Source organism: Podarcis erhardii, assembly GCF_964252035.2.
Source record: "Podarcis erhardii genome assembly, chromosome: 13".
Lineage (NCBI taxonomy): Eukaryota > Metazoa > Chordata > Lepidosauria > Squamata > Lacertidae > Podarcis > Podarcis erhardii.
The window spans coordinates 8,819,838-8,831,779 of record NC_138502.1 but is presented as its reverse complement, the minus strand read 5'-3'; the positions used below and the strand labels follow the sequence as shown (position 1 = coordinate 8,831,779).

The following is an 11,942-nucleotide window of genomic DNA, read 5'->3' as shown; positions in this document are numbered from 1 at the left end:
TTGCCTTTTTTCTTTGTGTTTTTTTTCTTTTTTTCTAAACTCACTTGTTACTGGGATAGTGAGTAGCCGCACTATGTGTTTTTTTTCTTTGTTTTTCCTTTAAATGTTTTTTCGTTTTTCTGTTTTGGTGATGTTTGTGTTATGATGAAAGTCACTCAATAAAAAGAATTAAAAAAAATAATAGAGAGCCAGTCAGGTGTTATGAGTCATCAAACCTCAGAAATACACTTTCCCCAAAAGGTTTCCACAATTTTGGCCACTAGTGTCCAGTTGTGGGAACTACCTGCAGCTGAGAACCTTGTGGTCCTGCATTTCTTCCCCCTCTTCTCCGGTGGGTGGGAGTTTGGAAGCTTCCGCTTCCATTTTTCATGGACACAGTTTAGCATTCTGTCCAGACCCTGACTTTATATATATACACACACACACACACACACACACACACACACACACACATACATACAGTGGTACCTCAGGTTAAGTACTTAATTTGTTCTGGAGGTCTGTTCTTAACCTGAAACTGTTCTTAACCTGAAGCACTACTTTAGCTAATGGGGCGTCCTGCTGCCACCGCGCTGCCGGAGCCCGATTTCTGTTCTTATCCTGAAGCAAAGTTCTTAACCTGAAGCACTATTTCTGGGTTAGCAGAGTCTGTAACCTGAAGCGTATGTAACCTGAAGCATATGTAACCTGAAGCGTATGTAACCCAAGGTACCACTGGGGGGGGGGAAGAGAGAGAGAGAGAGAGAGAGAGAGAGAGAGCGAGCGCGCGCGCTAGATTTTAGGAGTGCAAACCTTCACTGTGATAGTCAGTTTTCTGCTCCTGGTGTGGGGCAGAGGTTGTTTGGGCCTGGGAAACTGGGGAGAGGTTAAAGTTGAGCGCCAAAATCTAAGAAGGGAGAGAAGGGATTGGGAAGGTTTGAAGGCTGAACACTTTGGGAAGTGGGTGGTCTGTAAAAGTGACTCCTCTTCCTCGACAGATCGTGCTAGTTGATGACACAAAGGTCCCGGCGAGCGACGTGGAGCTGGAGAAGGGGCAAGTTGGAGGGAGAGCCACTCCTGTGAACTTGATGCTGGAATGGGTCCTTGGCAAGATGCCACGCAAGGTATGGCACGCCTATCTGTGTGTGTGTGTGTCCCCTCTTCCTGCCCTGCCACCCCCAAAGAAAAGTCTTGGTAAAACATCTGCTTAAAGGTGTCCTAGTAGACCAAAGGTGGAGGAACCTGTGGCCTTCCAGACATTGGACTACAGTTCCCATCTCCCCTTACCTCTGGCCAGGCTGCCTGGGGACTGATGGGAGTTGGAGTCCAACAACATCTGGATGGCCACAGGTTGCCCCCCCCCCCCGCAGTAGATCTTGATGCTTTGAATCTGTGATACTATTATTATTTATTAAAGTTGTATATTGCCCTTCATTTGTAGATCTCAGGGCGGTTCACAGCATAAAAACGCGAGACAAAAAACACAAAATACATAATGCAAAGAAAAAGGAAAACAAACCAATCCCTCTCCCACAAACACATTTGAAAAGCCATAGAATGTTAATCAGCCAAATGCCTGGTTGGAGAGAAATGTTTTTTGCCTGTTGCCTAAAGATCCATAGTGAAGGTGCCAGGTGAGCCGCCACAGAAAAAGCCCGTTCTCGTGTCGCCACCCTCCCATCCCTTCTCTAAAATGCTCTGGCTTGGATTCCAATATCCTGTGTCCATTATTGTTTATTCCTTCAGCTGGTTAGGATCTGTCCCTTTTATACTTATTGGACGAATATTTTCAGGAACTTGGTTCTGTTGCATTTGATATAGAGTTGTTGTTTTTATTTAAAAAATGGGTTCTCAAGCCGTTTTACATTTTGTGGACTTGTCAGTTGCTTTGAGACATTTTCTTAGTGGTGAGGACGTGTCGTAAATGAACAAACGATGATGATTTCTGCCAACCAGGAATTTGTTTTGAATCGTGTCCACCGAGAGCTCAGTCCTCTGTCTCTTCCCCGTGGCCTTAGTGTGTCGGACGCCCTTCAGCGTGTGCTCAGGCTCCCATCCGTGGCAAGCAAGCGCTACTTGACCAACAAGGTAAATGCCTCTCAGATTTGCGCCTCTGGGTTCTTTTAACCCAGCCATCTTTTTTTAAAATGGAGGGAAGGTATATTTTCTGCTGATTTGTTTTTCTCCTCTTTTCCCCTCTGGTGCAGGTTGATCGCTCGGTGACGGGCCTGGTGGCTCAACAACAGTGCGTCGGCCCCCTTCACACCCCACTGGCAGACGTCGCCGTGGTGGCCCTCTCCCCCTTTGAGACGGTGGGAGGAGCCACGGCCATTGGGGAGCAGCCTATCAAAGGGCTCATTGACCCCGCAGCCGGTGCCCGATTATCTGTGGCAGAGGCCCTCACCAATCTGGTCTTCGCTCGGGTCACTGACCTTAAGGTGAGGCAGTCTGCACCCCACCCCACCCCCAACATTTTTCCTTCTTGCCTTAATACAGTGGTACCTTGGGTTACAGACGCTTCAGGTTACAGACTCCACTAATCCAGAAATATTACCTCAGGTTAAGAACTTTGCTTCAGGATGAGAACAGAAATCGCGCGGCAGCAGCGGGAGGCCCCATTAGCTAAAGTGGTGCTTCAGGTTAAGAACAGTTTCAGGTTAAGAACGGACTTCTGGAACATATTAAGTTCTTAACCTGAGGTACCACTGTATCTCAGCTTTCCCTCCTCCCAGTTTATCCAAGGTGGACTAGGCTGAGAGAGGGTGTCTAGCTTTTCACTCTGCAAAGGTCTTCTCAATGCCCTCATTTTACTAGAAGCTGTGGCATTTTGTAGTGTTTTCGGTTTTAAGAAAGGCTGCTTTCATTATATAATTTTGTGCAATAACCAACATGACTGCTGATTGGTTTTCTTTACTACTTATCATATTACTTTATGTTGCACAGTAGCCTAAAGGGGCCAGGAAATGTTAATATCTGTTAAATTGGCCAACCTGAGGCCCTGTAAATGTTTTGCGCTGCAACTCCCATTCACGCCATACTGGCTGGGAGTTGTAGTCTCCAACATCTCAGGAGAGTGGGCAGGAGGGCAGGTTGTCAAAGACTGTGTTAAATCTGAATAATACACAAACTTTCAGATAATGGGTTGCCTCTGATTGGGCTGGGTAATATATCAACATATCGTCCCAAACCGGTTTGAAGTCCATATCAAGTTTCATAATTTTTGCACTGGCAATATATCGTGAATTGTGATGTGTGTGTTATGCAAACATTTTTAAAAGGGGGAAACTGTGAAGCCAGTCAATGCCTCTATGTAGCTCCATCCTTATTTCAGACATAGTGATATATCGGTATATCGTGTTTAGCTTGGTGACATATCACAATGTTGAAAACCAGATATCGCCCAGCCCTAGTCTCTGATCATATTCTGTGTAGATCACACACTGAAATCAACACATTTCTCTTATGAAACCTCTAAGCGTTTTAAATATAAAACATTAATTTGTGTGCTAGAGTTGGAGGCTAGACGTACGGGCAACCGCCTCCTTCCCACTGTTGCCTAACCTCTCTGTATATGTGGCGGCGACATTTGTGTCCTTCCAGGATGTGAAATGCAGCGGGAATTGGATGTGGGCAGCCAAGTTGCCTGGCGAGGGGGCTGCCTTGGCGGAGGCCTGCAGGGCCATGTGCTCTGTGATGGGTGAGCTGGGCGTGGCTGTGGACGGCGGCAAGGACTCCCTCAGCATGGCAGCCCGTGTTGGCATGGAGACCGTTAAGGCACCTGGTGAGGAACAGAAAAGCTTCTGCCAAGGGATAGGGTGGTTTCCCCCTTCTTCCAAAATAAAAATGCTCTCCTCAAGTTCGGAGGGTTATTTTATCTGAGGATCTGAGGCTTGTTTTGTCCTTTTTTTTGCATTTTCAACTCCTCCCTTGCCCTTTTCATATTTTTGTTGTCTTTCTAAGCCATCTTTGCTACTTATTTTGGAAGGACCAGCTTCTGATAGGCATTCAGACAACCTTTAAGATATTGTAACCAAATTTTGCCAGATGATTCCTGAGGTCAAGGAGCAGATATTCATCAGCGTTTGAATAAAATTGCAAGCCCTTTTGAGTAAAAGTAATGAACTTGACATTTCGAAACTGCACCAGTTTTAACCACTGACTTCAAAACTGCGGATTTTTTTTAAAAAAATCTTAGAACTTCTGAGCGACGCCAGGTATGAGGTTGCTAGTGTGCTTACGCGATACACACACACACACACACACAGTGGTACCTCAGGTTACATACGCTTCAGGTTACAGACTCCACTAACCCAGAAATAGTGCTTCAGGTTAAGAACTTTGCTTCAGGATGAGAACAGAAATTGTGCTCCGGCGGCAGCAGGAGTGGTGCTTCAGGTTAAGAACAGTTTCAGGTTAAGAATGGACCTCTGGAATGAATTAAGTACTTAACCCGAGGTACCACTGTGTGTGTGTGTGTGTGTGTGTGTGTGTATGTATGTATGTGTGTGTTTTTCACATATGTGCACAGATGCACAAACATTTTCCAAATCAACTGAATGTGGATTGTAACTTTAGAGGCATAAACCCAAGTCTGCCTAAACACTTTTGAAAGGGAGAGAAAAAGGTTAGGCTCTAGCTTTGTCTAGTCTCCCGGGAAATAGATCACCCCACTCCTTGGGCCGATGGGACATTCTGTCAAAAACTCAGGAGCTAGAGGCAGCTTCTAAGTTTTCCCTGTGGTTGCACCTTGTCAAACAACCTCAGAAAAATCTCCTGTGGCTGCTTGACTTTTGGTCCCCCGGGACAGGGAGAAAAAGGGTGTTGTTATTTCCTAACAAGCTGTTCCCCAGGCACCTTGTAGCTTGACTACAGGCAACCTTTGGATGTTTTCCTAGCTCTCAATAAATGTGCTTTAACACTCTGCATATTTTCTCCATTTCCAACTCTTCCCCCTCCACCTTTATGCTCCTTTTCCCAGGGACACTTGTCATCTCAGCTTATGCTGTCTGTCCAGATATCACTGCTACGGTCACCCCTGACCTCAAATGTCCAGATGGAAAAGGTAAAGTCAAGAGCTGATGAGAATAACATCTTTCTGCCACACTCGCCATCTTTTCCTACCTCACCACTGTGGCACATCACATCCTTTGAGAGCCACTGCTTTAGGGAATGACTTGTAGAATATTTGCTAATACAGTGGAACCTTGGTTCTCGAACGGCTTAGTTGACAAACAAATTGGCTCCCGTATGCTGAAAACCCGGAAGTAAGTAAGTAAGTGTTCCGGTTTTTGAACATTTTTCGGAAGCTGAACATTTGACGCAGTTTCCGCTTGATTGCAGGAAGCCATGCCTTTTGGAAGCCAATTGGAAGCCATGCCTTGATTTTCAAACGGTTTCAGGAGTCAAACAAACTGCAGTGTTTTCTCTATTTTAGCTATTCCAGAGGGTGTGGTGCCAAGCATCTAGTGTAAGATTTTGGGCTTCTTTTCCATTCCGTTGCAATTACTACTTAAGATCAGATATGGGACCGATTCTTTTGGCAACGGATCTACATTGGCATCATCAAAAATATCCAGTAACATCCCTTTCAGACAAGTAGCAATGGCTTCCTTAGTAGTATTTAACATATCTGTCAAAATCAAATTCCAAAAACACTGCACCAACTTGCCTTCCCACCATAAAGGATAGTATGCAGTGGCGTAGCGTGGGGGGTGCAGGGGGGGCCGGCCGCACCGGGCGCAACATCTGGGGTTAGGGCAAATCCACGGGTTAGGGGGCGCAAATCCACGGGTTAGGGGGCGCAAATCCACGGGTTAGGGGGCGCAAATTACTTGCCTTGCCCCGGGTGCTGACAACCCACGCTACGCCACTGATAGTATGTACTAAGTGCTGACAACAATTAGATCTCTCCCCCCCCCCGACCCCTTTTTATAGGTGTTTTGCAGTGGAGAGAGAAAAAACCAAGACAGTCATTTTGTCCTCTTTGCTGATTTCTTGGGCATTTTTTCAGGGACCCTTCTTCACGTGGCAATCTGTCCTGATCGGCACCGCCTGGGGGGCAGCGCTCTGGCCCAGTGCTTCTCTCAGCTGGGGGATGTTTCGCCAGACCTAGATAACCCCAGCACCCTTGTTTCCTGCTTCCAAGTCACCCAGAGTCTGCTACAAGGTAAGCATGCGTTGAACGAGGACGGGGTCACCCCTGGCCTGCCCACCCCCACCCCCAGACCCAGCACTGCTGGTCCCAGTCCCTGGTACGACATACCTAAATATTTGCTTATAATTCCCCATTGGGTAAAGGCACTCTAAACACACCTTATTGAAAGGCAAGCACTCCACCTCTGAGCCACGGCAGAAGGCAGAAGGAAGGTGGAAAGAAGAAGCAGGTCCCTTATACTTCTGTGATGGGAAAGAGGATCTGGGAGGGCAACCTTGTGCATCAAGGTAATCTGAATTCTGCACCAAAGAAAAAGGAATACTCTGTGACCTGGGTAAACTGAGCACAAGTGCATTTATGTGCTTATTAATGTATTTTTAATCTTTAGTTGGAAGCCACCCAGAGTGGCTGGAAAAACCCAGCCAGATGGGCAGGGTCTAAATAATAAATTATTTTTATTATTTTGCATAATTAATCCTGCTTCTGTTTGCCATAAGGAAGGGGCAATTTGTAGAATTTGTACTGTTTAAACGGAAAGGGGTCAAACCATCGCAAGAGGTTTTGACATTTTGGGAGATTAGATAGTTACAATGGAATGGTCTTGGGGGTAGGGTGCACATCTATATATATACCGTATTTTTTGCCCCATAGGACGCACTTTTTCCCCTCCAAAAATGAAGGGGAAATGTGTGTGCGTCCTACGGGGCGAATGCAGGCTGAAGCCTGGAGAGCGAGAGGCATTGGTGCGCACCGACCCCTCTCGCTCTCCAGGCTTCAGGAAGCTATCCGCAAGCCTTGCAAGCCCTGCAGGAGTTCCCACGGGCTCACAAGGCTTGCGGTCAGCAGTCTGCCGCCCGAAGCAGGGAGGTCCCGCCGAGCGCGTGAGGACTCCCCGTTTTTCGGAGGACTCCCCGTGCTTTGGGCGAGTGTCCGCAAGCCTTGTGCGCCCGGCAGGAGGTCCCACCGAGCGCGCGAGGCTTGGGGCGGTAGCCTGCCGCCCGAAGCACGGGGAGCCCTCCGGAGGGCTCCCCGTGCTTCTGGCGGGTGTCCGCAAGGCTTGGGGCAGCAGCTGTGGCTGGGGGGGGGAATTAATTTTTTTATTCATTCCCCCCCAAAAAAAAACCCGAGGTGCGTTCTATGGGCCGGTGCGCCCTATAGGACGAAAAATACGGTATATATTTTATTACTTTGTCAAAAATAAAAATAAAATGAAGGGGTAACAAGGGGTAACATGTTTTGCAGGGCAATGAAGTCAAGCTTTTGCAGATCCCGCTCTGACCTCGCCTAGCGTTGTGTACAAGCCAGCTTCCTATCCATACTAGAAACGTGCTTTTCAAATTAAATAAAAGATGAGGTTCTCAGGATTGCAGAAGCTGCTGCTCCAGTAGCAAAGTCTCTCTTCTGTGTGTTTTTAAAAAAGCTGAGGACAGTACTCGGTCACACAGACAATTTTCTTCTGCCACACAGACAAATTTCTTTCTCTCTCCCACAGATGCAGTGATTTCCGCAGGGCATGATGTGAGCGACGGAGGCCTCTTGACTTGCATGCTAGAAATGGCCTTTGCCGGGAACTGTGGTGCCCACATTGAACTGGGGGCGCCTGGAGTCAATGGTCAGTGAGTTAGGGAGAAGAGGCGTTGTGGCCTGGGAGTTTGAGGGTGGCACTGAGCTTGGGTTGCTGTCAGAGATTGGCTGATTTGGAACAACATATGCAGTGGGGGGAGAGCGAACGCCAAAGGGAAGTCCTTGGCAAATGAATGTGCTGGGCAGGGGTAGCTGGGATAGTGCCTTGAGATCAAAGCATGAGTGGGAGAGTTGGTCAGGGGTAGAAAAGAAGGATGCTTTTGAATTATGGTGCTGGATGAGACTCTTGAGAGTCCCATGGACTGCAAGAAGATCAAACCTATCCATTCTGAAGGAAATCAGCCCTGAGTGCTCACTAGAAGGACAGATCCTGAAGCTGAGGCTCCAATACTTTGGCCACCTCATGAGAAGAGAAGACTCCCTGGAAAAGACCCTGATGTTGGGAAAGATGGAGGGCACAAGAAGAAGGGGACGACAGAGGACGAGATGGTTGGACAGTGTTCTCGAAGCTACTAGCATGAGTTTGGCCAAACTGCAGGAGGCAGTGGAAGACAGGAGTGCCTGGCGTGCTCTGGTCCATGGGGTCACGAAGAGTCAGACACGAATAAACAACAACAACAAAGCAGGGCATGGAGAACATTGGGCGGAGAAGGATGAAAAGGTTTCCTTGACCTGGATCTGAGAATGCAGCGGCAGCTGCTGTCCATTGGGTCTGATGGGGTGGAAAGCTGGGAGCTGACAGTAGGTGGCGCCAGAGCCCAGAGCAGGCAGAGCCAATTCTGTTCCCATCTGCCTCCCTGTTGAGTTCTGCAAGAAGCAACACTAAGACAAAGGAGGAGGCACTGGTAGTCATTGCAGGCCATAAGTGTAGCAGCAATTGGCATTCAGAGAGGCCTTGGAACCTGGAAGTGGTATATACCAGCCATCCTGACTAGCCGTCACCGGTAGCCTTATGCTCTCTGAAATTTACAAAACTCATTTTGTAAAAGCCATCTGAATTGATGGCTGGTGCCACTTCTTGTGGCGATAGTGAATTATGTCCTTTGGCTATCAGAGCTCTGGCCCAAGACATCTTTGATGCCTAGGGCAAAGGACAAGATGGCGACCCCTTCCACGTTCAGAAAGACCGAGAGCTGACTCAGACTTCCAGCAACAAGAGAGCAGCACCACACCTGAGGGCTGCTGGCTGGGTTAGAGGGTACAATGCTCTCCTGCTTCTGAGGGGGGACAGCCAATGAGGTGCTGCTGCCACCCCTCAGTTTCTGCCGCCTGAGGCGGTTTCCTCCCTCTGTCCTACAGTCACGCCGGCCCTATTGACTAGGCATTGTGTGAAGAAGTCCCTTCTGAATCTTCCAGCGTTCAGTTCCTGCAAGGATGCTGCCAGCAGCTCCTGGCTGGTTGCCCAGGAAAGTATAAAGACAAGGAAAAGTTTCTTACAGTCCTTTTTTTTTATTTCAATCTTTACAGAGAGAGATTATAGAATCCAGCCTCTTGGATAATGGCATTGTCCTGAGTGAATCTCTATCTCCCCATCTCTCCCACCTCCTCTTTCATCATCATAATCATCACCTCTACGGGTGCCTCTGTTTTTGAGCTCTTTGCTCTCCTACTTTTAAGGCTCGCCGGGTTCTGGGCGATGGAGGGTCTGGAATGCTTTCTAATAACAACATGTCAGCCAGGTGTTGCTCTGGCTCTCCCATGATTTCCCAGCTTTCCTCCTCATCTGCCTCTGAGCAGTGACCTCCCTCAAACCCCTGCTGTAAATCTATGCTGTCTTCCTCTTCCTCCTCTGTCCAGTCCCGGACAGCTCCGTCGGATGACCTCCACTGGATTGTGAGAAGGAGGAGGAGAACTTTTCATCGTCCTCTATGATGTCCTGGTCTCTTTACTTGCCTTTCCCCCCTTAAACTAGTGCCCTTCCATGCAACCTTCCATTGTTGTTTTGCTTATCCTTTTCCGGTTCCCTCACCCTAACACAGCCGCGCTTCCTCTCTTCCCTTAGCCCTTGATGTCCTCTTTGCCGAGGAACTGGGCCTGGTGCTGGAGGTGCCCCGTGCAGCAGCGGCCGACGTCTGCCAACGGTACCGGCGGGCTGGCGTTCGGTGCGTGCCAGTCGGGCATTCAGGTCCCCGGGGCCCTAATGCTATGGTGAGTGTGGACGTGAGCCCTGGGGGGCAGCAGTGGGGCTGGTGGGGGAAGAATTGCTTAAAGGGTTGCTGTTAGAGATAATTTTCCAGGCCGCCTTTCAACCAAGAAAGACCCTCTGAGGCAGCTCACAAAGGATACCACACAAACACAACTTTCGAGTAAAACAAACAAACAAACAAACAAACAAACAAACCCTTTCTAGTTATTTATTGCATTTATTGTTGTGACGTGGGGTTTGTGATTTCAGCTCTCTTGACATAATATGTTGGAGACAGTTCTCTAGTAACACTTCTTTATTAAAGCAACAAGACTGAGACCTGAGGAGGGGAGAGCTACATTTATAGGGACAGGGAACTAGCTAGAAAGGATACATTTTGGAGGGAACAATATCAGGCAATCACAGTCCTGCCTTTTGGAGGAAACCAATAAGACAGAGGATCCAAATACAGCAGCTTAAATGAACCAATAGTAGCTGTACCCTCTGGAACCAAAAGGCAGTTACTTTACCCTAATGCAAATACAGACAGACAATAATAATACAGATATAAAATCCTTTGACTCAATGCACAACATTTATATCCAAGCCCTTTTCTCTGAGGAGGTGGCGTGCATGGTTCTTCCACTCTTCCTTCTTTTATCTGCACAACACGCCTGTGAGGTAGGCTAGGCCAAGAGGCAGTAGCTGGCCCAAGGTCACCCAGTGAGGTTCATGGTTCGACTATGGAACTCACTCCCACAGTGATGGCCACCAACTTGGATGGTTCTATTATAAATAATATAAGATCTGTAAAATTTTATTAACTTTTTTACAATTTAGAATATTCATTTAGACAACCTTAAAATATCAATAACTTCTTCTCTTTCCATGGTTCATTTTGCATACCATAAATCCCTGCATATTTTATATAAACTAAACCATTCAGTATTCCGTTATTACTTCCATCAAAACTTATTTACACTATTGAATTTATCCTAATGCTGCCAACGTTTTCAAGTGTACACAATTTCCCCCCATATATTCAGTAAACATTTTCCAATCTTCTCTAAACGTATGTTCTTCTTGTTTTCTTATTCTATGTGTTAAGTCTGCAAGCTGGGCATATTCTGTCAGCTTAAGTTGCCATTCTTCTTTAGCTGGGACCTCGCTCATTTTCCATTTTGGGGCTAACAAAACACAGGCCGCAGTAGTGGCATACATAAATAACCTTTCTTGACACCTGGGAATTTCCATCTGAATCATCGCCAACAAAAAGGACTCTGGTGGTGTTGTTTTTTTTTTTGGGGGGGGGAAGGTGCTTTTAAACATTCCCCCCCCCAATTCATTATACAGTGGTACCTTGGGTTACAGATGCTTCAGGTTACAGACTCCGCTAACTCAGAAATAGTACCTCAGGTTAAGAACTTTGCTTCAGGATGAGAACAGAGATTGTGCTCCAGCGGCACGGTGGCAGCGGGAGGCCCCATTAGCTAAAGTGGTGCTTCAGGTTAAGAACAGTTTCAGGTTAAGAACGGACCTCCAGAACGAATTAAGTTCTTAGCCCGAGGTACCACTGTAAATTATTTCCCAATACTCTTTTACCCTTTCACAGGTCCACCACATACGAAGCGTTCTTCCAACTTGGATAATTTTAGAAGGGAATTAGACAAATTCACGGAGGAGAGGGCAATTGATGGGCCACTAGTCACAATGGCTAGGCTGGAGGTTGGAGGCAGCCGTGCTTCTGAATACCAGTTGCTGGAAACCACAGCAGGGGAGAGGACTCTTGCATTCGAATCCTGCTTGTTGGTTTCCTGCAGGCATGCTGTGAAAACTCCTGCAGCATGCTTGGCTTGATGGGCCTTTGGCCTGATCCAGGAGACTCCTCTTGTGTTCATGGCCAAGCAGGGACTTGGTCTTCCCACTTACTCCCCTCTTTATTTTTTAAATTTGCATTTTATTTATTTGTTAACATTCTTACATTACATCGGTAAACGTTGTCATATTACATTACAGGACTTACTACAATATAATTTTCAACATGTATACAAAAATTATATACAAATTTTATATACCTAGAAAGAAAATAAAAAAAGAACA

The 11,942-nt window shown here is 47.0% G+C and overlaps 1 protein-coding gene across 2 annotated transcripts in view; it reads left to right on the top strand.

Annotated features, from left to right (window-relative positions):
* Positions 1-11,942, top strand: part of PFAS (phosphoribosylformylglycinamidine synthase) — a 51,803-nt gene that overhangs the window by 21,937 nt on the left and 17,924 nt on the right. For both annotated transcript variants that reach the window (XM_081835368.1, XM_081835367.1), the window contains exons 16-23: positions 978-1,103; positions 1,936-2,067; positions 2,187-2,417; positions 3,580-3,760; positions 4,958-5,041; positions 5,990-6,145; positions 7,626-7,745; positions 9,720-9,865. In XM_081835368.1, the coding sequence (XP_081691494.1) occupies positions 978-1,103; positions 1,936-2,067; positions 2,187-2,417; positions 3,580-3,760; positions 4,958-5,041; positions 5,990-6,145; positions 7,626-7,745; positions 9,720-9,865 (1,176 nt within the window). The remainder of the gene's footprint in view (positions 1-977; positions 1,104-1,935; positions 2,068-2,186; positions 2,418-3,579; positions 3,761-4,957; positions 5,042-5,989; positions 6,146-7,625; positions 7,746-9,719; positions 9,866-11,942) is intronic.